The sequence below is a fragment of the Harpia harpyja genome, chromosome 5 (assembly GCF_026419915.1).
Source record: "Harpia harpyja isolate bHarHar1 chromosome 5, bHarHar1 primary haplotype, whole genome shotgun sequence".
Lineage (NCBI taxonomy): Eukaryota > Metazoa > Chordata > Aves > Accipitriformes > Accipitridae > Harpia > Harpia harpyja.
This window is the reverse complement of record NC_068944.1, coordinates 44,297,595-44,323,894: the sequence shown is the minus strand read 5'-3', so window position 1 is coordinate 44,323,894 and position 26,300 is coordinate 44,297,595. Positions and strand designations below refer to the sequence as shown.

The 26,300-nt window shown below is 41.0% G+C and overlaps 1 protein-coding gene across 4 annotated transcripts in view; it reads left to right on the top strand.

Annotated features, from left to right (window-relative positions):
• Positions 1 to 4,161: 4,161 nt before the first annotated feature.
• STAU2 (staufen double-stranded RNA binding protein 2) overlaps positions 4,162 to 26,300 on the top strand; it is a 176,697-nt gene continuing 154,558 nt past the window's right edge. For all 4 annotated transcript variants that reach the window (XM_052787586.1, XM_052787584.1, XM_052787588.1 and 1 more), the window contains exons 1-3: positions 4,162 to 4,277; positions 23,907 to 24,114; positions 25,208 to 25,338. In XM_052787586.1, the coding sequence (XP_052643546.1) occupies positions 23,916 to 24,114; positions 25,208 to 25,338 (330 nt within the window). In that variant the 5' untranslated portion in view covers positions 4,162 to 4,277; positions 23,907 to 23,915. The remainder of the gene's footprint in view (positions 4,278 to 23,906; positions 24,115 to 25,207; positions 25,339 to 26,300) is intronic.

The following is a 26,300-nucleotide window of genomic DNA, read 5'->3' as shown; positions in this document are numbered from 1 at the left end:
ATACCTTGATCATAAGAGACCTAGATGTAAGCTGGTAGTTGAAAAATCAGCACATCGTTTTGGTTGGATTCACTTTGGTGTGTTCTGAAAAAATGATACTTGCTAAAGGAGATGAGGGCCTAAGGTTGCACAATGTCCTTACACTAACAGTAATTTGAAGTGGTGGAAAAAGTTGAAAATACATTGACAAGTGCAAGTTCTAGTTCATTTAGATTCTTGAAGTGATTGTGTGATTCATCTGATTTAGGGAACTCACATTTTAGACGTGAATCGTGGAAGATGATGTGTTACATGAGTTGTTAAAGTTTGGTGCTTGTGAGTCTTCACTGGAGCATAAAGAATAAATGGTTTCCATTACCTGAGAAAACTCTGTATAGTATTTACTCATAAGTTTGTTGTATCTTGGTTTGTTCATGTCTCTCATTCTATGTACTACAGAAGGTGATAAATTGTTTTAGTCACTTGTATGACATGCATTGTAGTCAACAACCTACTTTCATAGTCACAGTTCTGCACCTGTAACTGTAGAGAGCAGTGGTCTGATTAGACAGGTCTATTAATAATACTGGGGTTTAATCAAATATAATCCCAAAGTCCTGGCTTTTGCTTTTGTAATAGTTTTTAGTTAATTTTTTAATAATATTTTTCCAATAAGTGACCCATTCTTCTTGTATTAAGCTATTAGAGGCTTTCATTCAGTTGAATGACTATGACTAATATAAATAATGAATTATCCACTTCCTATTGGTATATTATGAGCACTCTGTATTAGTTTAATTACTCTTTCAACTTTAGTATCCAAATATCATCTAAGTTCTTTAATATACGTTTTAAAAGTACAGCTAAAAAGAAACTTTACCAAACCCTGGAATGGATTGCTGGAAGAGGTTGTAAAATCTCCATTGTTGGAGACTTTCAAAAGTAAACTGAGCAACCTGCTAACTCCAAAGTCAGATCTAGCATTAAAGTTGGTCATACTTTGAGGGGGTGGGGAGGGTGGTGGAGCAGATGACCTTCAGAGGTCTTTTCCAACCATTTTTTCTGTTTCTAATGTATTGATTTAAAAGCAGGCTTCAGCTTCTGTGGTTGTCAGTCTCCTTGTTAAATACATCCCTGTGCATTTTCTTTGGCGATTTTTGTTTGTTTGTTTGTTTGTTTGTTTTCTGTTGCACCAGTGTGTATTGAGGGGTGGAAACTCATTTCTTGATGACTTTTTAGAACAAAATTACAATTCTAATAATAAAATTTATCAGTAAAAATTAAAGTATTTTGATTTTTGCAAGTCAGCTTGAAAGTGCTTGAAAGTTTGTTTGTTTGTTTTTCCTGAATCTGAGGTTAAAAATGACAAGGCCAAGTGTCTTCAAGTGTCCTGCATTCATTTATACAGACCAAATGGAATTACTCTGTGTCCTTTTCCCCAGTTAGGCATTTGTGCAGGCCTTTAGGCATTAATGTGGCTTTTTTTTTTCCTTCCTCTTGTTTTCAAACTGCATACTGAATTAATCACTCCTATTAATAACTTACCTACTGAAACTAGATTGTTGGGCAAGTCATGACACTCCCATTGTGTACTAATGGAGTAGAGTGGATGAGTATATACAAACTCTGTGTCTCTTATTTTCAAAAGTCAAGAAGTTTTTAGGTTCTATTAAGCTGCTCTTATTGGAGGTACTGACTAGCCTTTATCCCATATCTCAACAGTGGGAGGAAAAAAAACACCTGAAGGTACAGTAAATCTAAAGAGTTGCTAGTAATGCAACTTACTTGTTCATGTATGTAAAGCTCCAGCCATATAGGAAACCTATTAAAAAGCAAAACACTATCATGGACTTAAAATGATAATAAAATATTTGATCCTTTGTTTTATGCCTGGACAAGATTAGATTCAGAAGTCATCAGTGTGTTTAAAATATATATGTATATGGTAAGTTTTTGGATAAAACTTGCTTTTTTTGTATTCAGTTTTCTTTCAGCTATATGCCATTTGCAGTACAGAATGTATATTAAGATATCAGACTCTTCTGAGTTGATACATCTATTTCAAGATATGTTTTTAAACCAAGCTTTTAGCTGTATAGTAATAGCAATATTATAAAAATGTTAGGTATTGAAATAATAGCACAGACTGGAGATTTTAGAGGCTGGTTGGGATTATATCTATCTATTGCAGAAAGTTCAGAAAACCCCCCTTGTAACCTGATACTGACGTTCATTGAATGCCTTTTTCTGCTGGGTATGCCGATACTAAGTATATGCTATACTATAGGGTTGTTCTTCAAACTACTAACAGTAAGTAAAGTAAAAAGTAAAATTTGATGTAAATAAAACCAAAACAACTAACAAAAAAAAAAAACCTCACAAACTTTTATAGATGACATCATCATGATTCAGCATCTGAGTGAACTTCACTTATGTAAAAACTTGTAGTAGCCTTATGAAAAGTACTTGCGTTATTTTCCATCGCTAAATTATATCAGAAGAATACATAAGATATTGTATTATACTGTGTACTTCTGAGCTCAGTTCTTGAATGAAGTGAAATAAGGGGTAAGGAATCTCAGAAAACTACACAACGGAGGAATGAGAAGGGGAGGATGACAAGCTACCACGGCTGCATACAGGGTATGTATAAAACTGTCTTAGCAAATGCTGAGTTCCCAAGGTGTGTTTAAACAAGTTGTAAATGTCATATTAGTGTTGTGTTAGTATGAATAAAACCTTGCTATCACTTAGATACTCATAATACAGCCCTGCCACTAAGCGTCATCACAAGTATTTGGTGTGTAAATTATTGTCTACAACATACAAGCTTACTACCAAAATCCATCTGGGCTGTGTGCTATTAGAGTGTGTCTATACCATGAGTACTTGGGAATCCTGTCAGGCTACATCTTTTTCTTTTTTACTCAGTTTTCATACTGATCCACCACTGGTTTCAAGTCATGATTTAAAACAAACAAAAAAATAATCTCATGAAATAACAGATACTGGAGGAAATATGAACTCTGGATTCATTCTGATCCTGACTTAAATATCTGTTGTTTTTTAAATTACATTTGCTATATCTATTGCTCTAACTCTCATAGCTGTCATTAAAATCTAATTGCCTAGTAAAGAGATATAGGCATCTTCCCCCCCCCCCCCCCCCCAAATCAATCTGGTGGTGTTTCTAAGCCTGAAGAGTTCTGTTACTGCAGTAAATCAGGTAGGAAATTGATTGCTTCCAGTTCCGATGCTTCTACTTGACTTTGTCATGGATTTAAAAATTCCTGGTTTGTTCTGGCAAATAATTACTTGAGCCAATCAAGAAAGCAGATTTTTACAAACTAACCTAGGTGGATTGTGGATTAAATTTGGAAGCCTTCTTTTTTTTTTTTTAACGAACAATAAAATTTGAATGTTATCTTTTTTGTGCTAATGAGAGTCAGAAATTAATTTCTTTGATTCCCCCCACCCCTCTTTTTATTCTTCTATAAATGTCTAATTTAAAGGAAGACTGCAACAAACTATTTGGCCTTTCATCTCAACTTTGCGCATCCCCAAATCCGACTGCTCTGTGCTTCGCTTTTAATTTTTTTTTTTATTTCTTATTTTTTCTGTCCAGCTCTGCCTTCTGTAGGGGACATGCAAAAAAAAAAAACCCCACAAACAAAAAAACCCCCAAAAAACCCTAATCTGAAAGATGGCAGGCAACGAGGTAATTTTTTTACGATGGGCAGTGCCCGGCGACTCCATCGCTTATCCTCCCCTTCCTCATCCTGCTAAAAAACCGTGCTTTGACCATCATTTCGCACGGGAGAAAATGGTGGGTTGTTTTGGGTTTTTTTTGGCTAGGGGAGCGGGGCCGGGTGGGGAAGCCGCGACCCCGGCCCCGCGGGGGAAGAGGAACGGCGGGCCCCGCCGGGGCTGAGCGGGAGCGGGGCCCCGCGTCGCCCCTAGGGGCGCTGCGCGCCGCCTCGCCGGGCCTGGAAAGGGAGGCGGACGGGGCCATTCGTCCGGGGGGGCGGGGGGGGGGGGGGGGGAAGCGAGGCCCGGGCTCGGCGCCGGGAATACTCCGTGGGCGGAGAAGGCCGGCGGTGGGAGGGAGGGTGGGGGAGGTGGCGGGCGGCGCTGAGGCGGGGCGGCGGCGGCGGGAGGGCGAAGGGAAGGGAAGGGGAGGGAAGGGGGGGGGGGGGGCGGAGTGGTTGGGGCCGGCGGCGGCCGCCGCGGCGGCGGGGTCAGTTCTCTTTAGTGTTTGCCGATGTTGGAGGCGCCTCCAAAGTGTCCCCGGGAAACAGGTAACCGGGCCCGCGGGGGGCGGCCCCGCGCACCCCCCCGCCGCCGGGCGGGGAGGCCGTGGGACGGGACGGGACGGGGTGGCGGCGCGGGGGGGGGGGGGGATCCGCGCCGGGCCAGGCCAGAGGGGAGGGAGCTGCTTCAGCCGCGATGTCCGAGTTCCCGTCCCGTCTCTTCCCCCCTCCTCCCCCCGGGGCGAGGGTTCCGCCGGCCCCTCGGCGCCCCCCGCCTCCCCGGGGCCGGGCTGGCGCTTCTGCGCCACGGCGCTGCCGGCCCGCTTCCCTCCGCTCCCCTCCGGCGGGGGAGGAAGCACCGACCCCACCATCCGGCCCGGGGCCCCCGCCCGCCCCCAGCCACCCGCGGAGGAGGCGGGCGGGGGCACAGGTGGGCCGCCCCAGCGCCGCCGTCTCCGGGGGCGGCGGAGGAGCCCCCCTCCGCAGCTCTCCCCCCGCCTTACCACCACCGCCCGAGTCCGGCCGCGGCCGTTGCGCCAAGGCCGGGCCGCGGCCGGCCGGGCCGGGCCGGGCCGTGCGGTGGGGCCGGGCTCGGCGGGGACCGCGCCGGGCCTGCCCCGCCTCAGACCTCGGGAAGTAGTTGGGTGCGACCTGAACTTGCCCCTCGTCCTTTGGCCCGCTCCGGCCCGGCGTGCCCTGGCGGGCCTGGCGGCGCCGGGTTGAGGTGCGCGGCCTCGGGGGGCGCCGGGTGGCAGCTGGCCGCCGGCGGGGCGAGGGGCGTCGGGCGTTCGTCGGCCGGTCAGCGGCGCCGGCCTCGCAGCCCTGTCGTTTTTTTTTTGTTTTTTTTTTTTTTCCTGCGCCGTGTTCGTCACCCTCGCTTTGCGCATCGCGCGCTGCCCCCAAACTTCGGACACGGCCCGAAACTTTGCCAGCAGGACCGGGCTCTCCCGCTCCCAAAATGGATGTCGGCGTCTCTTCCACGAAGCGACGGGCAGTGGAGCGGTTTGCCGGCCTTCGCCCGGGCCGAGGGCTGCGGGGCTGCTGTGGAGGTGGGGGTGGGACCCGGGGAGACGCTGCTGTTCAACGGCCTAGCTCAGGCGGTGGGCAACGTTTTCCCGCTGTTCAGGTCTCTCTAGTCGGCGAAAGTTCATCTCGATCGCAGCCAGGCCTGGAAGTCACAACCATGCTCTCCTGGGAAAACGTGGGCTGCTTGAGGTGCGCTGGGAGGGCGAATCCCACAGCGAAGCTGTTTGCCTTGTAGTGCTCGGGGTCCCACCCGCCAAGCCAGTGATACCCAAGCGAAAAATTTCCCCACAGTGCATCTGCCTGGTATTGCCTTACGGCCAGCAAGCTGTTTCTGTGGATACCAAGACGTAAGCTTCTCGGGCCGTGCATGGAATGCTCCCTGTGCAAGTACCATGGTACTAAAAAAAAAAGTTTGTGTTATACAGAAGAGTAGATGAAGTGTTGCTGTTGTAGCCTCTCTCTTTGCCTGAAATACCGTCTTGAACAGTACTGAGGAACATGCATGAATAACTACGGCATTGCAAGGCACAAGTAAGACTATTTGCTCCACTGTAACTGGGTGTAGTTGCATTGCACTGCTGTAAGCAAGCATACGTTGCTGTATCTCGCTTACGTTACTAGTGGCATCAAGCTGCGCAGGAATAAGGTCTTCCTGAGCGGTGTGGTAATTCCAGGTTAGCAGTGTACACCAGTGTAGTAATATTAATATATTTAAGCCATTTACTAAATACAGGGAGGTTCTGTAGAGGCTTTGTTGTGACCTGGCTGCCTATATAAACAGTGCTAGGCTGACAGATTTCTGAATGAAATCTTTTTTCTAGAAAGCCAGCAGCAGTGTAAGATTTCCAGTACTGATTTCCAGCCACTGAACCTTAGCTTTGCCCTAGAAAACTCCTGGAGAGAGAGATTTCTGCTCATGCCTGTGTTTGCAAAGATTCCTGTTGCTGACAACAAGGAACAGGATTGAGAATGCCTGCTTGTTCACAGTTTTTGAGGGGAAGGGACAGTTCAGGTTTTCTTTGCTTTGCAGAAGAATTTCAGCAAAGTTGCTCAGCTTTAGCAGAAGTCATTCAGCTTTGGTTCAGTTCAGGCTGTAGTCTGGAGGCCAAAGTCTTTATATATCTTGTTGCCAGCTTAAGCTACCTTGTCCCACAAGAATTATGTCAAAATAATAAATTTGAATAAACTTACATCCTGAACTATGAAAGTAAATTGTAAAGGAACTTCCTAATTTTACTTTCAGGAAAACCTGATCAGAGGTGTTTTAATGGCTTGACCGAGTTTAAATAAGCACTTAACTCGATCAGCCCCTTCCTTGGGGGCGAATATCAGGCTTGATTTTCCTACACAGGCTTATAAACATAACTCCACCGTAACCCTGGTTTACATTGGTGTGAATGTGGGAAGTGAATCAAATACTATGTGTTTTATTTGTAAAGTGTCATGAAAAATGACCTTGGGAAGGTTAGGCAACAGGCCGTAGTGAAGCAGATCCTCTGATTCCAAGACTGCTTCTCCAACTATTAGGAAAGCTGCACCTGTCATGCTCTATCTAGACAGTTTGTTTTGACCTGCCTGAAATACGTGTCTATTGATTTGTCAGTCTTCGAAAAGGCTGAAAAAATTCTCATCAGTTATGTCCAGTCCTTCAGCCCAAAATACATCTTCTTATACTATCATACCATTGGAGGGCAGGCCTTACAAAGTGTGCAGTTTTTAGTGCCAGGTTTTTTGGTGTATACTTCATACATACATGTATGCACATGCACAGATTTCTCCCATTGGAGAGTCAGGTGTCTGCTTCCTCACATGGGTCGAACTGATGTGGTGGGGAAGGACCTAGCTCTGCATCTTTTCAGGGTAACTGTAACAACATAACTTCTGTTAATAAGCCACCAAAGCTTCGCTTTTCCTTCCCCTGCTTACATTGATTTCCTATCAGCAACAGCAAAATCTGTAAGATAAGAGTTAGGCCTATCTTTTGCCAGAACCAATTATTTTGCATTTCTAATCTTCGGGTCATGCACAGCCTGTGTTTTTCACAATAGTTCTTGAATTTTCTCTCTCTTCCAAAAAGAGGAAGAGAAACAAAGGCAGAGAATGGCTCTCTTAAAGCTGCTGTGGATACTGATGTCAAAATCTGCGTGGGAAACCAGGAATCCCTGCTACCCCTTTCTGCCTTCACAGTTCTTGGCCATTCCTGTTGCTGGTTTCACTGTGTTAACACTTGCGATGCACCCATGTAAGGGTCTGAGCTGCTGGAGGCCCTGCCTAGGTCTCTCACCCTGCCACCCCTCTTTCGTCAGCTTGCTCTTTGCTGATGGGTACGCTATACGCGGTCTCTGAAACCAGCAGGTCAGAAGTATAAGGCAGGGGTTTCCATTTGGTGGAGGGGCATTTAAAGCACAAGGCTGGGGTCCTGCAAAGGCCGGTCAGGGAATGGGGCTGGCAGTTTTGCTCAGGGAGAGAGGCTATATGGTGCAAGGGGGGGAACAGAGTTGGTGGGAGCACATGACAAACTCTGGGAAGAGAGGAAATGGAACCTGTGTATAACATCGTTAATATATATACATTAAAAGTCAAGGGCTCTGTGTTTAGGGGGTCTGCTCATTGTCAGCAAACAGTCATGATCAGCGTTATCCAAAGTATGTTTGCACTAAAAGATCAGGAGTTCAGTAAAAATCTGAGAGATGTCTTGTCAGGCGTTGTTCTGGAAACTATTTAGAATAAAAAAATTGCTTGTCACAACTCCTAATCTAAAAATGAATTTTGAAAAACCATCTGTGGTAGTGTAATACTAAAGTCACATGCGTGTCTGTAGCTGCTAAAGTTTGTTCATACTTCATCTCAACAGCAACTGGTTTGTAGGTTGGTTTTGTGTTGGGTTTTTTTTTGTTTGGTTGGTTGTTTTTTTAAGCTGGTAGTATTTGGAAAGTTTCCCAGTAGTGAAATCTGTACTCCAGGGTCACAGTGTGCTCACCTGTGTCATACCGCATCTTTTCTTTTGCTTTAGTCAAGTACACTTCTGTATAGTACATTATTAGTATGTTACAAATTTATTGATACTTAACCAAATAAAATCAAACTGTGATATTTAAATTTTTTTCCTGGTAAATAACACTTTTTGCATATTAAATTATTTAATTTTGTGACTCCAGTATATTTCTGTATCCCCATTATATTCTAATTTAGTCACCATTAAAATGATGGGGGGTATGTGTCCTTTTAGACTAATTAGAAATCAGTATTTAAGCCCAGACTTCCACTGGTGTTTGGGGAGGACCCCGGTGATAGCCAGCGGCTAAGTATTATGGTAAGTATGGGTTAACGTGCTATCCTTAGTTTCTGAGAAAAGACAGCTTGCTAAGATGTTTACCATAGTATCACAGGCTGGAAGGATATGTTTACAGTCTCCTCCTGAAAACTTCCACAGGATCATACTGGCAGTGGTCACGCTTCCAGTTTTGCCGCTTGCCAGCTTTGAAGAGGCAAGCCTCCAGGCTGAAGCAAACATTTTTGAGCATAGGAGACCAGATTTTCTGGGGAATTTTCTTGCAGTAGAAATAGTTACCTGTTGGAACAAGAAGAGTTCTTTAAGAGACGAGGAACCTAATTTTTATTGCTATTGCTATTTTTCATTTCTTATTTTTGACAGCTGTTAATGTATTTGTAGCTTCCAGTTTCTCATACAATAACCCCAGTTAAAAAAAGTAGTGTTATACAAATATAAGGAAATTTCAATATAGTAAATGTGCAGATTGATGTCAGTAACTGCAGTTGTGCGGTTAAGTAACTGGCTGTAAGTGACAGAGAACTTCTTCGGTGTCACCCAGAGGACACATCCCTACAACCGATACATTTTGAAGGGAAGAAATCAGGATACACTGTTCCCAAGGTGAAAGTGCAGAGCAATGTTGGGTCAATTTGTAGCATATCCAGTTGTGCTGATACAAATAATGAAATAACAAAGTCTGTAGGAGCTTTGGCTTGTTAGACAAGATGTGAATAAGACATAATCTAAAATTTCTTGTTAAAAAGTCATGTGTTCTTTTTTTATTTATTTATTTTTTTCCCCCCTTCTGGTCCTTCTTCAGTCCTGGATAGTAGGTTGCAGGGCTTTTTCCTTTCCAGACTGTGGAAAATGTTTGCTCTGCTTTTTGTTCCAAAAAAGTAGATACACAGTCTTGTGTATCTGAGAGTACTTAAACCTGCCTGCTTTGAACTGTGTTCCATCTGTGGTGGCAATGTGCCTCAGGTGGACATTGCCAGTGGGTGTTTTGCTTAAGAGTATACACCCAAGAGACATTCCTTTTGTACCTGTTTAAGGCCTGGGAATCTTAATGGATGACTCCAGAGGGGTTTTCTTGAAAACCCTTCTGACCCTCTTATAATTCAGTGCAACACACTTACTGGTCTTGTATGAAATAGGTGTCATCTGCATGGCAACTAAGGCTGTCTGTCCTTCATGAAAGGGGATGAGAAGCTTGTCCCGGATCAGGAGGCAGGTAAAGCTCACCCTGGTTTCTCAGAGACCTCTCTCAACATTCTCTCTTAGCTGAATCGACAGGGTTAGATATGGGATTTGACCTCTTCAGAAGGGAGAATGATCTGCATCATCTTTTCTTCACCCTTCAACTGGCCAGTCTTTATCACTTAAAGCCTTAAACAAGTGAAAAGTCATTGAAGATGCCAGGACTGGATCCCATTTCCATGGACTTGATGGAGTTGTCATTCATGAGGACATTCTGGATGTGGACTTGCAGGGAACCATAGGTATTTGCCAGGTCCCAGGAGAAGAATTAATAAAGCACTTTTCTTCAGCTGTTATATTGCGAGGCTGTTCTGAAACTGGCCATTCCACAAATTACTGTCAGTGGCAACTCACCAGAGGAGGTGGCTTTGGAGGCCCTTTTTCATGTGACCGTTAAACTATAAATAAAACTTTGACTCTCTTTTTTCTGGTTCTCTTCAAATCTCACCGCAGTCAGAGCCTCTTGATACTTTGTAACGTTCACCTTCATTACAGGTAGGCATGAGAGCAAACTGCTGCTGCAGCTGGTGAAACGTGTCTTCAATACCGTAGCTTTAATACCAGACTTCAAGTATTTTAAAAGAGATGCAAGCAGCAACTTACCCATTCTGGCTTTGAATTTTTTTTTTGGTCACAGTAGTACTTTGAACCTTTTCAAGGCTTTTAAGCCAGCTCTGTACTCACTAGGAATTTTGACATCTAGCACCAAAAAAAAAGCAGGTTTTTTTGCTATCATTGTGAATACTGCCTGGTACTGTTTACCTTTGCTCAGGCACCTCATAGCTGACAGGAGCAAGGAAGACATAGTTACTATCAAGCTAATATACCTAATATATCCTCAAGATAGGGCAGGACAGAGTACTGCAGGTGAACAGGGTTAGCTGAGGCAGTTCTAGTTCCAGGGCCTACTCTGCTTTTCAAATGTGGGTGTCTTTGCTATAGTGTTGGATTGCAGACCTCTGCTCCACAGCTCTGGGGTCTGCACTTCTACTAAACTTCTGCCGCATGTCATCGCAACCTAGACGTTGGATGGTCTTTGGGCTAAGAGCATTCCTTCCCTTTGTTAACAAGGAACATCCTTTTTTTGCAGGAGGTGAGACTGTATTATGCATATGTATGTAGCCAAATAACATGTGTTCTGTTGGAGATCCTAGAAAATGGGGTCCTTCTTCCCTTTTGAAATGCTTTTTTTTTTTTTTTTAATTTTGGTTTTGAAGGTAAGGAACAGGAGTCTTAGCTCAGTAGTGAACAGAAGCAATACCTCCCTGCAAGTTCAAAAGCAAGTTTGTTCTTTCACTCTGGTTTAGGGTGGTTCCAGAGTCACAAAAGCTAACTTTACTCTGCTGAAGCTACTGGCCGTGGAGTCCTGAAAGTACAGTAAGTGGTGAGAAAGACAGTCCTTTAAAGGGCAGGTCAGAGCATCATCCATCCATCCATCCATCCATTCTGTCTCCAGTTAGTCATGAGCCTATGCTGTTGCGAACAGTGTTGTCATTCCTCATATATGCAAATTTCTTTTTCACTTTCACTCATTTCTAGGTGCTGTTTCCTTTTATTTTTAATCATTTCGTGCTACCACTGAATCAGGTTGCACTTTTAGCGAGAGCTGTCCTTTGTTTTATTTCTAAGTCTGTGTATTTCTGTATTTCTGACTCTGTATTTATCTGTATAAAAATACTTGAAAGAATTCCAAATTTTAATTCACAGTTTGTTTACATTTTTTCCAGTAGTAGTTATGCTTATAACTTCCTTTGGTCTGGGGAAACAAGTTATTCTGAATTGTCAACTATATGGATAAAGATCTCTTATTTCTATCTTATGATATAGCCTACTTGGTACTCCTAAACCACTAGTACATAAGGAATTGGAGGAAAAAGTCTGGTTTTGTCATGCTGGTTCTGTGCTCTCACAGTGTGCTCAGTTTGAACCAAATCTCTGTTTACCAGCACTCTTCCTTTCTGTTGTTGGTTGTTAGTTTAGTATCAGCCTCTCCGATTCAACTCCAGAAATTAACCTCTTGCCATCCTGCCAGATGTGCGTAGTCTCCGTGCTGCAGCAGAATGTGTGCTCAATGTGCAGCAAGTTTATAATGTTTAGATAATGTTTAGCACTGATCGTATATCCAACAGTTTTTCTTCAGTGTTTTCTGCCTTTGTGAACTCTGAAAGGATCTGTAAGTATGCCACTAGAATTTTTTCCCCTTCCTGGATTGTCAAAATCTTCTATAATCTGTAGTTTCTTCCAAAGATAAATAATTTATTTGACTATGTTTCATCGCACAACTTCATAATTTCTGTCCAAAGCATGGGTTTGCTACAAGGAATCAATAGATGATTACTGTCCTTGTGTGCTTTGCTGAGTTGTTGATGATTCTTTTCATTCTCAGGATGCTTGAGGAGTCTGCATTGATAGCTGCTTGCTGCATGTGGCTGGATCGGTTAGCTCTCTTCCCTTTGGCTTTCTCTTAAACTCTTCGAGGCGCCTGTCTCTTCCCATCTTGTTTGTTGGAGTCCAATGTTAGTGGCCCCAGGTCACCACTGGCTACATATGATCTGTCCACTTCCTTAATTTTTGGACTCTTGTTTTCATTGTTGTAGAGCTGGGCTTGTGTCATCAATTTTGCAACAGTTTGTGACCTTGCCCCCAAACATAGCATCTCTAAACTGTTAATTTTCTCCAGTTGAAAACTTAGATTTTGTGCTTTTCTTCAGTCAGAGGACTTGGTACGCCCAATCCAGTATTCAGTAATTATTTTACCTTTATTCATCGACTGAGGAGAGCTGCACTTAAAATAGGGAGGAGGCTCTTTGAACTCATTGCAGCACTCCTGATCTGACAAGGTGCTCTATGCCTATGAGCAGAGGTCCTGTTCTGTGCTCCAGTGAGCAGGGAGCTAGTGTCATGAGCTGTATGTCAAAATTATCTTACATCCAAGGATCACAAAATGTGTCTTTGGGAGAGCTGAGAGAAGGGGGAACTCCAGGAGTGATTCATGAACAGGAGATGGCAATTTGACCCCAGCTGTGTCTGGGAGCTGCAACTTCTTGGAAGCTGTATGAGACTTCAAGGAGGGCATTCATCAGTCTAGCTGTGAAATACTGTTTTTGTTTAAATACACTCGTGGGGAACAAAAAAAGGCACACAAACCAGAATTTTATCTACTTCTAACAATAGAGCGCAACACCTGCCTCTTTGTCCACTGAAACCACCTTCTCTGACGATCTTGTAGCTGTTCATGATAGGGGAGTGATTATACTGTGAGGAGGGCTGGGAGCAGGAGCTGTAACTTTTTGCAAAGAAAAAGGCATGTTTCTGCTACTTCACCAAGCTTTGTTACTTGAAATTATATGGGTAGTAGTTTGTCACAGGCAGTCAAGGAAAACCGAGATGATTTTCTGAATTCCATTAACAATATGCAATTTCTAGTTAGGGAATAAACTTTTAGTCAAGAAGTAATTTTTGCCTGCTTCAGAACAAAATAACAGTTGAGGGGTTGTTTTACTTAGAATAAGTATTTTGTAATTTAAAATCAGTCAAGACTTACTTGAAATCTTAGTAATATAACTACTAGTTGCTAGCACAAATTGAAAAAAAATACAGCTTTTAGGAATATATATGAGTGAAATTTAAAAATACTAATTAAATAAGAAGCTGGACTCTTGGAAAGAGTTCTGATTAGACTTCACGATCACAAATAAGGAACCAGTTACAGCTTTGATGCAAAGGAGTCTGTAGCAGCAGCATGTCAAGTCTGAGTCATGATTTTTCATTTACTTACTTAATCCCCTTCTGCACTTTTAAGCTGATGATTGATTGTTAAAACTAGTGACTTAAGCTTCCCTTCTTTTCAGCTATTTTTCGTCACGAAAAAGCTTAGTAACTCATTTTTGTTTAACCTAAGGCGAATGTGGTTTACCTGCCCATCATCTGCACTAAGAGGTATGATGACCACTGTATACAATGGCAACCAATAACCATTTCAGTATAACACTTTGAGTCTCAGTGGAATATTTAAATGGTTGCACTTGAATGACTTATCCCAGAAAGTAAAAAAAAAAAAAAAAATTCCAATAATGTGTTCCACATTTTTCTAATCTCAACTTCTGTGTTCACAATTTCTGGAGTCACTAAATTAATTAGTTGTCTCCTTGAAACTTTTCTGATATGTTTTGTGTGGGCAAATTTTGAGGTAGCCCTGAAAATTCAGCTTACTTTGTGTCGGTGTTGCCTAGAGTCTCTCTTGATTGTCCTACTCGCCCTTCTCCAAGGAATGTAGGACCAGGTGAGGTAATCTTTTCAAAAACGTTACAGGTATGACTGTATCACAGAGTGTCTGGGGAGATACATGTTTTCAGTTTTCAAGAAGTCATAAGTAGTTTACAGTCACAGTAAGGAAGAGATCTAAAGAGTTACAATACTGGACAGCCAGCTTTTGTCCTTTGGATTAGTGGTTGCTCCCAGTTGCAGTAGACAAATAGAAAGAAGGATATTACCCTCTAGTGTTGGGGAGTGTGTGTGATGTCCTGCCTATGATCTGTAAGACTGTATAGGCATCTATAAGCTAGTTTTTTAGATATACCTCAAACAATGATGGGTTTTGGATGTAGAAGGCCTTCCACAAAGAAGGCTCTGATGATCACCTTGCTGTTTCGTGGAGGAGTTTCACATTTTCTTCTCTGTAATAATTCAGGGTATCCTGGCTGGGTCAAACTGATGGCTGTGTCTGAACCAATGTTCTGGCTTGATGGGTCGGAATCTTTTCTAGGCATAAAATTTGTGGCAGCAAGAGAACTGGGTTAGCTCTTATTGGCTGTTGGAGATTTCCATGGCTTTTTTACCATCTCTGTTTTCTGGACAGCAACAATAAATTGAGACAAACTTTCTGATGGGTTTATCTTGTAAACATTTGTATAAACTAGCCTAATTTTTCCCCGTTGGGCTTTGGGTTATAAACAGCTTGAAAAGCATTGAGATGCACAACTGGCTCAGCTTCTGATGCAACAGATTAGCTTTCCTTATCTTTTAGTTTTCTTCTGGCATTGAAATCTTCGAGTTGATAATCTGATTGATCTCCCTTGTCATTTCAAATGGGAGTTTTGTAATTAAGCTTCCTGAACTGTCCTGGTGCCAAGCAGCTGTCCCCATAAAATGTTTGCTCTCGTTGCAGACTGTCTTCTCTAAGGGATTTCCAGATGTTTGGGTTTTTTGTTGTGTTTCAGTCTTTGCTTCAGTGATCTTTGGTATTGGTGAGGTTGTTCTGTGAGAATAGCAGTCCTTTTTTCTATCATGGTTCAAGATGAATATTAATAAAGTTTCTCTACTTATGAGCTCTGTTTCATGTCTGCCTGTGAAGTCTCCACTTGAGACTTCAAGTGGCTGTCCAGTATACACAGGACCTGACTATAATTTCTCTGTTAGAAGAGAAAATTAGCCATGTGTACAGGCTGGGGTTGTTCAGTTTTGCTGTACACAGTAAGATATACCGTGCCCCCAGTTGCTCCTTTCTCAGCTTTTTCATGTCAGCCTTGCTGTTGCCAGGGAAGCAAGGGAACAGTTGCATTCCTGCCTGTCAATATGCTCCGCTTTCTGTTAAGTTTCTCTTGTTACAAGTTTTTAGGCTCTTGCACATGCAAATGTGCACAATTACAGTCAGTGCCCTAACCCCTGTGTTTTCCATCATTCCTTATAAAAAGATCCGTCTTAGGCAAATATGTTAGGTGGGGAACCTCTCTGCGAGGGAGTTTATTTGCTTCTGTAATTGTGTCTGTTAGTTTTAATAAGATCCATGATCGCTTATTTGTCAAAGACAGGTTTGTCAGTAGACTTTGGGTAGGCTTCAGTTGCCTGTATTTTGGCATCTGGTGCAGTTTGAGACACTAAGTTATCCTGTCTAGTCTTCAGCTGCCACTCAGCTGCCTGGTTTAGCTAACCCTAAATTAGAAGCCTACTTGTTGATCACCTCAATAACTCCCTGGGTCTGCTGGCTGTATTGAATAGTGGTGTAACATTTGTTTCAACACATACATTATTGCCGTTTCATTGCCTTTTCATGCCAGGGTTTATCTGAACCATCTGCCACATGCAGTCAGATGTGGCATGGGTCTTCTGAGAGAGGACTTCTGCTCGTTGAAGCAGCAGCTGATGGAATATGCAGGTATCCAGATGTGATATCTTAGGACATCTCAAATGGCACTGGTAAACCATGGGTAGACTACTGAGTTCCATACTGTATTTCCTTTGTCTCCAGTGGGAGTTTAGACACCTTGCTTATATTTGGAGACCTAAATTATAGATGTCTTTAATCCTTGCCTGAATCATCATATCTCACTCTACAGCAGTGCCATATACGGCATGGGTAACTGTTCTGGTGTGAGATACACTGTGCATGTAGATGGCCTTGTAGATCACACTTTTTCATATTAGTTACTTGTCTTTTGCTGTAGTGGCTTAAGCAATTTACTCCATCCAAAATGTTTGCTTATTAGAATCATAGAATAGAATCATAGAATGGTTTGGGTTGGAAGGGACGTTAAAGATCATCTAGTTCCAACACCCCTACCATGGGCAAGGATACCTTCCACTAGATCAGGTTGTATTTGCTCTGTGACATATCCTATGTATTTCAAGTTGTATGAACCTTATCTTGATTGCAGGGTAAGCCTTTTCTGTTCTAGCCCCCTTGCTAACACATCATAATTAAATGGCAACAAAAATCCCCACCTTTGGCCATTTTGTTGATTGAGAAAATCTTAGGTTTCTGTCTTTGATTCCATAATTAGTTACCTTATTTGTCTGGTTTGGTTTTGTTTGGAAATATTCCGTTCTTTTCAAAATTACACAAAGCTATTGTAGAGTTGTTAGAGAAGGATTGAATCGGTGACAGATGTAAATAATAGGTATTCCCAAGTAACAGTAATCTGGTCATTGATTTAGAGACTCATATGCTTCATGTAGCATCTTGGATCAACATAGTATTGGAAATTAGGGAACCGATACAGTTTCATGATGAAAGAAGTCTGTGAGATGAAGCAGTTTCTAGCTCAGTCTTCTAAGTCCTTTTTTTTGTTTTAATGTGCTTGTCCTGTGTAATAATTCAAAAGGGAAGTTGAGCTGACTGCTGTTTGAAGAAGTGGCCGAAAAGTATTATGAGTGCAGATTTTTAATCTGTCCAATTTCCTACTTGATTTTTTTTTTTTTTTTCCCCAAAATACCTTCCTGCTTCTCCTCAGAAAGCTTCTTACTGATTGGATATAGGATTTTGCAAAGGATATTCCTCCGTGGGTGATAATATCCTTGCAAAAACAACTTCTGTGTTTCCTGAAAGTGTGATGGGATTTAATGTTCTGACCGGGCATTCACTGCAGCCGCCTGGCCCTGCTTTGCCTTCCTGGGGTTTATCTGCAACTCTGCTGCTCCAGTCCAAGAGCGGAGGGAGCCGCCTGTAAGGAACTGTAGTGTTTGGTCAGTCCTCAGGGGCTGGGTTTAGCGCTGAGCAAGTAGGGGAACTTTTTTGTAAGCCTTGCAGCTCCTTGGGTTTGAGTATTAGTCCCTAATATTCTGTGTCAATTCACCTTCCTTTTTGTGTGTGTTTTGTGTTTGGTTGTAAATTATTTTATCAAAATAAGCAAAATAAGAGTTAGTGATTTCCCCTCCTCCCCCTGTACTTCAGGAAAGTAAAATGCTTTTAAGGCCTAACTTCACTTGCTGTCATGTATTACTCTAGTTGTTAATTAGCTGGTAGCTATGTCCAGATTTCCACTGAAATTAAGATTCTCTAGTGTAAGACACTGCAAAAACAACAACAACAACAAATAGGGCACAGGTTTCTGAAGATGAAATCGTCGGGGATGAGATCGTGGGTTTTGTGTGGAACAGTGTGAAGGAGCTGAACTTCAGTGTATGGTTTGACAGCAAAGCTAAGCTGATTAGCGGGAGCTGAAAGGGCTAATTCCTTGCATCCAGTCCGGGTCAGGAGTTTATGGCCCTCCCTTTACAGACACAGGCACTCCTGATCTTCCTCGTCACCTGCATGTGAACTGGTTCCATGAGGTAAATGGACAGAAAAGTATTAGCTTTTTGCTGCAGGGGAGAGAGGACACGGGATTGTCCCCTGCTATGGCAGCAAGCCATTAGATCAGTTTGGCTGTTGGCAAACCACCCCTACTAAGGCAAAAAGCAACAAATTGGTGGAGGGGCAAATGGGGATGACAGTGGGGACCAGCAGTAATATAGGATATATATAGAGAGAGACCATGTGCCATTTCATGTGTTGTTTGTCAATTTTGCCTATTTAAAATGTAGAAATAAGATAAGTTTTGTTAGTAATTCTAGATAACCATCTGCTGACTGTTACTTTAAGTCATGCTCTTGCTAAACTGCTACTGTGTGGCTATCTTGTTATTTGATTTTATAGAACAGAAAAGATTGAATTAATAGCTGCTCTGAAGGTAATGCAGAGCTGTGTGTTTTCTGTCATCTCCAGATAAGCTCCTAGATATAACACAGTAAAAAGAAATTACATAAAGCTTAGGACTTCTCTAGTACTTTTTATATTAAGTACATATATGTATAAATATTTACCGTAAATGTGAGAAACAGCACACAGGAAATATATTTTACCTTTTGGCAGTTTTGTATGCTTTTGTGTAACTGAGTGAAGTAGTATCAGGAGAATAGAAGGAGAATGGAGAGTTTAATGGAATTTTAAGGCTAAAACTAAAACCAAACCCTCCTTAGTTAGGAAGCTGTTAACTCTAACAGGGTTCTGTGACTCGAGACTTTTACAGAAGGATCACATTAACAAGCTGCTAATCAAAGCAGGGGTTGGTCTGGAAAAAAACCTTGAGATGCTGCCTGCTTAGACACTGCCCCTAGTCTATTGTAATGCTGTTCCTGTACCTTTCAATATTTCCATTAATGATATGGATGAAACAGTACACTTATTAAATTTGTAGATGCTATAAAGCAGGCTTAGAGGAGACTGCAAACATTTTAGAACTAGAATTAGAATTCAATGTGATCTTCAAAAATTGAAACTGTTTTCTTTTTGCTTGCTTTTTTTTTTAAAGGGAATTCAAGGAAGACAAGAACAAAGTCTCATTAGCTGCAGAATAATGAGATTCACAGAGCACAGGCTAGAACTTACTGGGTAGCAGTTCTGCAGGAAAGGACCTGGGATCATTAATGTGATACTGTTGTGAAAAGTAGGCACCAATTAGAATGTATAAGCAGAAGTATTGGGTATATGAGAGACAAGATATATCAAGTAATTTTTCTTACTCAGCAGTGGCTGGACCTCAGTTGTTACCTTTCTAAAGCACTTCACAAATACGTAGCACGTGCCATGTGTTACGTACTTGTACACAGATTAGATTTGGTACATTGGGTTGTATGACGCAGCAGTGCGAAAGTGTAGCAACACCCTACTGCATATATGCATTTTCACTTTTGGCACAGATGGAAGTCCAGTCTTCCATTTTGGCTGTTCAGGTCATTAGTTTATTCAACTGTCGGTTTTTCATACAACAACTTGTGTTTCAAGTAAAGTATTGCTTTTTCAATTTTTCCATGTTGTGAAAGTGTGTTTAACTTGAAAACTCATTGTTCATGTTTTCCACCTTCTCTGCTGTCGTACCTACTTTATCTGTCTTTATTTATTCAATTAGTATGACATATTCTAAGAATCATTTCATCTGAGCATTTAATTCATATCTTATGTCATAAGATCTAAGGATATAAAATGATTTGTGTTCCAGAAAAGTACAAGAAATTATAATAATCAGAAAAAATATAAGTAATTTTTTATGTTGTGTGGTGCTTTTTAGCATGACACAAGTGTATTCACAGTTGTTAAAAATAGTCTGCATCTGTGAATATAACTAAATTAATGTTGTGTTTCCTAACTTACAAGAAAAATGAACAGAATATTTGACAGTAATATTTTAACTTTAAAATGTGAGGCGGTTTTGTTTTGTTGTTTTAATGCAAGTTTGTTTTGTTTTGGTTATTTTTAGTGTGAGAGGTGTTGTGATTTAACCCCAGCCAGCAACTAAACACCATGCAGCTGCTCACTCACTTCGCCTCACCCAGTGGGATGGGGGAGAGAATTGGGGAAAAAAAAGTAAAACTTGTGGCTTGAGATAAGAACAGTTTAATAGAACAGAAGTGAAGAAACTAATAATGATAATAATAACAATAATAAAATGACAATAATAATAATAATAATAATAAAAGAATTGGAATATACAAAACAAGTGATGCACAATGCAATTGCTCGCCACTCACCAACTGATGCCCAGTTAGTTCCTGAGCAGAGATCCCGCCTCCAGGCCAACTCCCCCCAGTTTATATACTGGGCATGGCATCACATGGTGTGGAATATTCCTTTGGCCATTTTGGGTCAGCTGCCCTGGCTGTGTCCCCTCCCAACTCCTTGTGCCCCTCCAGCCTTCTTGCTGGCTGGACATGAGAAGCTGAAAAATCCTTGACTTAGTCTAAACACTACTCAGCAACAACTGAAAACATCAGTGTGTTATCAGCATTCTTCTCATACTGAATCCAAAACTATACCAGCTAGCAGAAAGAAAATTAACTCTATCCCAGCTGAAACCAGGACAGAGGAAAATTCACAGTTTATGCATAGTTTAACAAGAAAGTTAATACCAACTGTTTAATGAAACCTGTGTAACTGCCTATGTAAAAAGTGCTTTCAAAAGCAGAAGTGAAATAAAATGCAATCATAGTATGTTTACATCCCTTTAAATGCCTGCTATAGCATTTCTAATACAGCCGTGCAGGTTAGAGTGAGAGAGGAAAAAACACTGCAGAGTTTCAGAAGGCACCATAAGCTCTGGAATACAACTTACAAAAATAGCAGCACTGCGACTTGTGGACTTCAAGTGGGTAGACTTTTATGTGATTAAGACTGCAAGAAATATCATTGCTGTGGTGTCTCAGCATGGCAGCTGGTGGCTCAAAAAAGACACAGAGCTGGCAGTCACAGCTGCGCAGTCCAGCTTTCTCAGAGAGATACAAGCATCTGTAACCACTGCCTAACATCAAGGGAAACTCCTCTGGAGACATTTGGGTGTAGCGGTTTTCTAGATGTGAGTTGTGTTAGCCACCTAAAATGAGGTGTGGGGGCTTTTCTACTTGTATTCATAATATCCTAAATAAACTATCCTTTTTGTATATGACAGATTTTTCAAAAGTGTCCATGTAGAAGATTTAAAAATATTTTAATTATGTAACTGCATTTCATCTCTGGCGAGTTTAGTGAAATCTCTGTCTCCCAAGTCCTACCTTTTGTTGTGTAATAGCAAACTGGTCTGTGCTCGTGGCTGGAAGGCCCCAAAATGTTTTTACTTCACTGTTTATAAAATAGTACAGCAGTGGTGTATATGTAAAAAATGTAAAGAAAAGATGGAGCATATAGATTTTGTCCCCTTTTTGTCACGACATCAAAAGTTATTTGCGTGGTAGTGTGAAAATGACATGACAGCACTATATTAACTATATTCTCTCTGTTGTCTCTCTCTACTAGTGGATTTGTAGAACTGATTGCAAACTTACTATCTCCATAACTCATGTATATAAGTTAGTCCCTACAATTATATTTACCTCCTGGGCATGTTTGTTTATACAGATTAATTTACAAAATAGTTAGTTTCTTGTATGAGTTCTGCAGCTTTAGATACATAAGAAAACTCCAGCACCTAATGTGTTATGATTTTATTCTGATTTCACAGTTTAACTTCCTACATACTTTACTGTAGGGCAAAGAGTGTCTTTTTTCTCCTAAACTTTATCTGTTCACTTTTACAGTTCCTTGATACTATTGTCAAACTGACATTTTTATCCTTAATAGAAAGGGATCAATCCTACAATTTCTCCCTTTAGAACAGCAGTACTATAGAACACATTATTTTATTTGGTTATTATTAAGTTCTACTTTCTTGAAAAGAAAAAAAGACTTTCAAAATACTGGAAGCTGAAAGGATAATTCACAACTGGCAGGGCCGAAGAATAGGTGTTCAGTAGCATCTCATACAGTACTATATGAGTGACAGCTTTCTTGTGCTCATGTTTATAAACTAAAATGTTGTAAGTACTCGAAGGAGTTTCTTAAACTTTAATTATTGTGATGATATTTCATATTATGTTGGTTTCATTTTAAAGCTGTTTAATAAATATGGCCTGATTCTGCCATCATTGACTTTGATACTTTTACAATTACGATACAATTAAGAAACTTTTTGAATTCATTCATTCATTCTGATCTATACTAATATATTTAAAATCATAATTAAAAATGTAGTATACTAAAGAATTCTATAGTTATACACATTGTCAGTCTTTAAGTTAGGCCCTTGTAACAATGCTGCTGTATTGTATGACATTTGCTGTTAAGTGACAGTAGGATTTTTACAGTCTGAATTTAGTCCATATTTTTGAACACGTGAAGTATTTGAATATATCTCAGCTGACTGCATATGTATTTTTCAATCTGTCACTATTAGCATTTTACTTACAATATTTATGAAATGGGAAGTGATTGCATCTCAGCTTCATTTTTAATTTTTTTACTTTTGCCTTTCCAGAGATTTAAAGTAGTCGTCTGTCTTTCCTCAGTAATAAAAGTGGCATTCCAGTCTGAACCTCTTCTCCAAAGCACAAAGTCACAGTAATAGGATTTATTATTTTCATTATGCTAGTGCAACTGTGCTAAAGCAGTTGCACGCTATGGTGCATAGAGTGATTTGGGATCTTAATCCAACAATACTGTCCCCCTGAGTAGAGATACTTGGATATTTTTTAGCAGATTTAGGGGGGCGCAAAATAGTGATGTAATAAAAATTTTTTAATACAGTTGTACTTGTTTCAGTAAGACCTTAGTGAGAAAGTTTTTCAGGTGTTAGATGGGATTTTTGCTTAGGAAGAGACAATTACCCCAACAGAAGTAGCAAAGAGCTTAGTGGTAAGCGTGCTGCCCGTGACAGAGGAGAGCTGGGCTCCTGTCCTCCTCTGCCTTAGCCAGAGGGACCAGAGCTGCTGCCCAGGCTGTTTGTTGGCTGTTACGGGTTTCATCTCTCTATCAGCTCTGTCCAGATCCTATCATGTGTATGGACCCTAAAAAATACAGTCTTATGTCCATGCTACTGAATAAAATAAATCATCCTGTTTGCTTCTGATGCCAAAAGGAGAACCCCAGGACTTTTCCCTGGAGGACTGAGGGGCCTCCTCGCTTATTTGAGTGGATTGCCTGGGGTGCCTGCTGGCCTCTGAACTGCTCCTATGTGGTTTGTGCAAGAGTTTTTTGTCAGTAGCCAAAATTTTGCCAAGGAACATACTCTCAGTGAATAGTATGAAGGAGCTGTGCCCTGACCCTGGTTTGTTTACAAGTGTAGACTTAGTGAGAGAACAGGTATTGGTAATAAACTCATTTGGGCAGATGGAGAGGGATAATTAGTACCTGGCATATTCTAGGTAAATGCTTTAGGCCCTGGATTAAAGACTAGTTTAGGAAATCCTAGTACCTGTGCTAGTAATGTAGACAAGGATTGAAGTGCTCCACCTGTTGACTGGATAAGCAGTGATTTTTTCAGAACTTGCTTCTTTGGTGGTTTTTTTTGGTTGGTTGGTTGTTTTCTCTTCTTATTTTTTCTCTTTTCTAGTTTGGTAACAGGCAAAAAATAGGGATTTTTCTCTTGTGTCCTTATTTGGTATATTGTGTGCACTTTACTGGAAAAACTATGGCAAAAGATTGCTATGGCAGTTTGTTGCAAAGACATCCTCTCTTGAAGAAATTGGCAGGTGCTAATCTCATCCACAGAATAATTATATGGAATTTTATTCTAGAATAATCATTCTTCCTGCTGTCTTTCAGGAACGATCACCCCATAGTTGAGCAACAGAACCTGGAGTCAGGGCGTGTGGTGATTTTCTTTGGCTGTGAGCTCTGTTTCTCTGTGCATCAGTTTGGAAGTAAAACGTGTACAGAGGCATGGCTTTTGTGGATGTTTTTGTGACCCAGATCCAGGAGCAAAAAAGAAGTGTTGTTAATATCACTACCATCATTTGACATGCAAAGTGCCCTGCTCATAATAATTTGTTTATTGCAGTGATAGGCAATGGCACAAGTTAAGATGCAGACTACAGCAAACCTGTCCGGACCTACTATGTCCCCTATGGTGCTACCCCTACCAGTTACAACTACAAATACATTGGGTCTGCCGTCCTCAATGAACGGATCCATTTCAGAATCTGCTGCCAGCTGTAGCAGTCCTACTGCCGGCCTTGTGGATCCTGCGCCTTCTAGCAACTCACCAGGTAAGTTGGTCCAGGTATATTTTCTTTGGTGTTCAAATGAATCTTTCTGATGAATTGTTAATTCAAAAAAAAAAAAAAAAGGTAGGTCTTAAAGAGGATTAAAATAAAGAAAAAAAACCCCAAACCCTAGAACAATATTTTGGCTAAATAGACTGTTTACTAAGTTAAGTTTCTTTAACTGAGCTCAGACCTGCAGTGAAGTGTTGATCAATGATATAAAAGCTCAGAAAAGAACATGTCTATTTTGTCAAATTCTGAGTGTATCTTTTACAGAGAAGTTTTAGTGGTGCAGGAAGGTCTCCAAGTGTATTTCTCTTCCCTAGAACAGAATGTCTTCAGACTGCTTGGCAGTATTCGGTGTTTCCTTTGTAGCCTAATAAATGCTGTAGTTCCTATGCTGAACTGGGTATAAAATACAGAAATGTTATCCTAAAAAATAAAGCAAGAAATGACAGTGTATGCTAGGGATAAATACAAATAAGTTGAAAAAGAAATAGCAGAAAGTTAAAAAATAGTAAGGCGGTATACATGAAGTAAGTAGTCTAAGAAAAGCAGAACAAAATCCTTAAAGGGGGAGGAAAGGTGTTCTTTGGGAGTACTCTGAGGTTGACTTCATTATTGTGAGAAAATTCTAAAACACTGGGAAGAAGCAGGGAGAAGCAAGTGAGGACCACAGGGTTTCATCTGCTATATTTATCTGGCAACTCTCATGCTATCCACTTCTACTTCAAAGTGTCAAGAAACCTTTCTGAAAGAGTAGTCAATTCCTGGAACCAGTATACTCCTGACAGTAAACTTTGGTGACGTGGAAAATGTAGCATATGTATATGTCCTCCTACACTGTCATCTATTTTGGAAAGAAGTAGTTGTATTTTTTTTACATTGCATGTAATCAAAATGGTTATTGTAAAATGCGTATTCTCATATGATTAATATATAAATGGTATTTAAACATTGTATTTAGCATATGTGCAAGAATTATTTTTTAGCCAAAGTATTTTCTTTTCTAAGCATGCTGCTGCTTTTGCAAAGCTTTGCGAAGTTGTGAAGAATACATTTCTCCACAAAAACTTTACAGACTCTTTATTTACAGCTCCTCTCCAAGATAACATGGCAAACCCCAAAGAGAAAACTCCAATGTGTCTGGTAAATGAGTTAGCCCGTTTCAATAGAATTCAACCCCAGTATAAGCTTCTGAATGAAAGAGGGCCTGCTCATGCCAAGGTAAGGTCACAGTTCCAGGTGATGAGCCGTACCTTAAATGCTGAACAGATAATGTCATGGTCTGGACGAGTGTGCTTGTCAAACACAGCCACATTTCTAGTGTAAGGGGTTTCTTACTGTTCTGTATTTTGTTTTTTTTTTTTTTTACACTTTCAGAAAGTGTGTCTGTATTTCTGTTGAAGCCCTGTAGATCATTTTGTACCTTACTTTGACTTCCACCTTTGAGTTTATATTTGTTGGTCTCTATAAAGACCTTGTGAAGGTCTTTCCAGGGTATCACCACCCTTTCTTAATCATTATGGAGCGTTTGCTTTTTAAGCTGCATGAATCCTGCTCCCCAGTCGGCGTGTCCCTGATAACTACCTCTGCATTTGTTTCATGGTAGTGCCGATGACGACAAAGCTATTTTGTGTCATTTTTTGAAGTTCTTATTGATACGATTCTATGTCCATAAAGTTGATTGCATTGATACCCTATCTTTGGACCTTGCATTATAGGGCACATATTACTGTTCTTTCCTTTAAATGCTGTGCGACTTTAAGATTTATGGTGATACTAAGACTCCTAGTATGATTATAGCATTAAAGTTTCTAATGAACTGACAGTTAATTCTGGTCAGTTCTCATTAATTTGGATATCCAACTCCATTTCATAAGCACAAATTAGGATGCTTTCTTATGATGGGGAACACAGAGGGATATTCTCATGATAATAATTTTCAGGTGTAATTTTGAATTTCCTCTCTAGTTAGGAGCAATCTGGGGGAAGAGAAAAAAGCCTGAAAAACTGAGAGAGACAATGTCATAATTAATAGCTGCTTTGTACTCAGTATTTCTAGAGTGGCAAAACTGTGTAAGACAGTGGGATCACAGTGCAGATTAGTAACAGTTTCAGCTAGTCATGGGCTGTCTCTATGCCATTGCCCCTTGTTTCTCAGTTGTGTGTTTTGTTGTCAGCTAGCG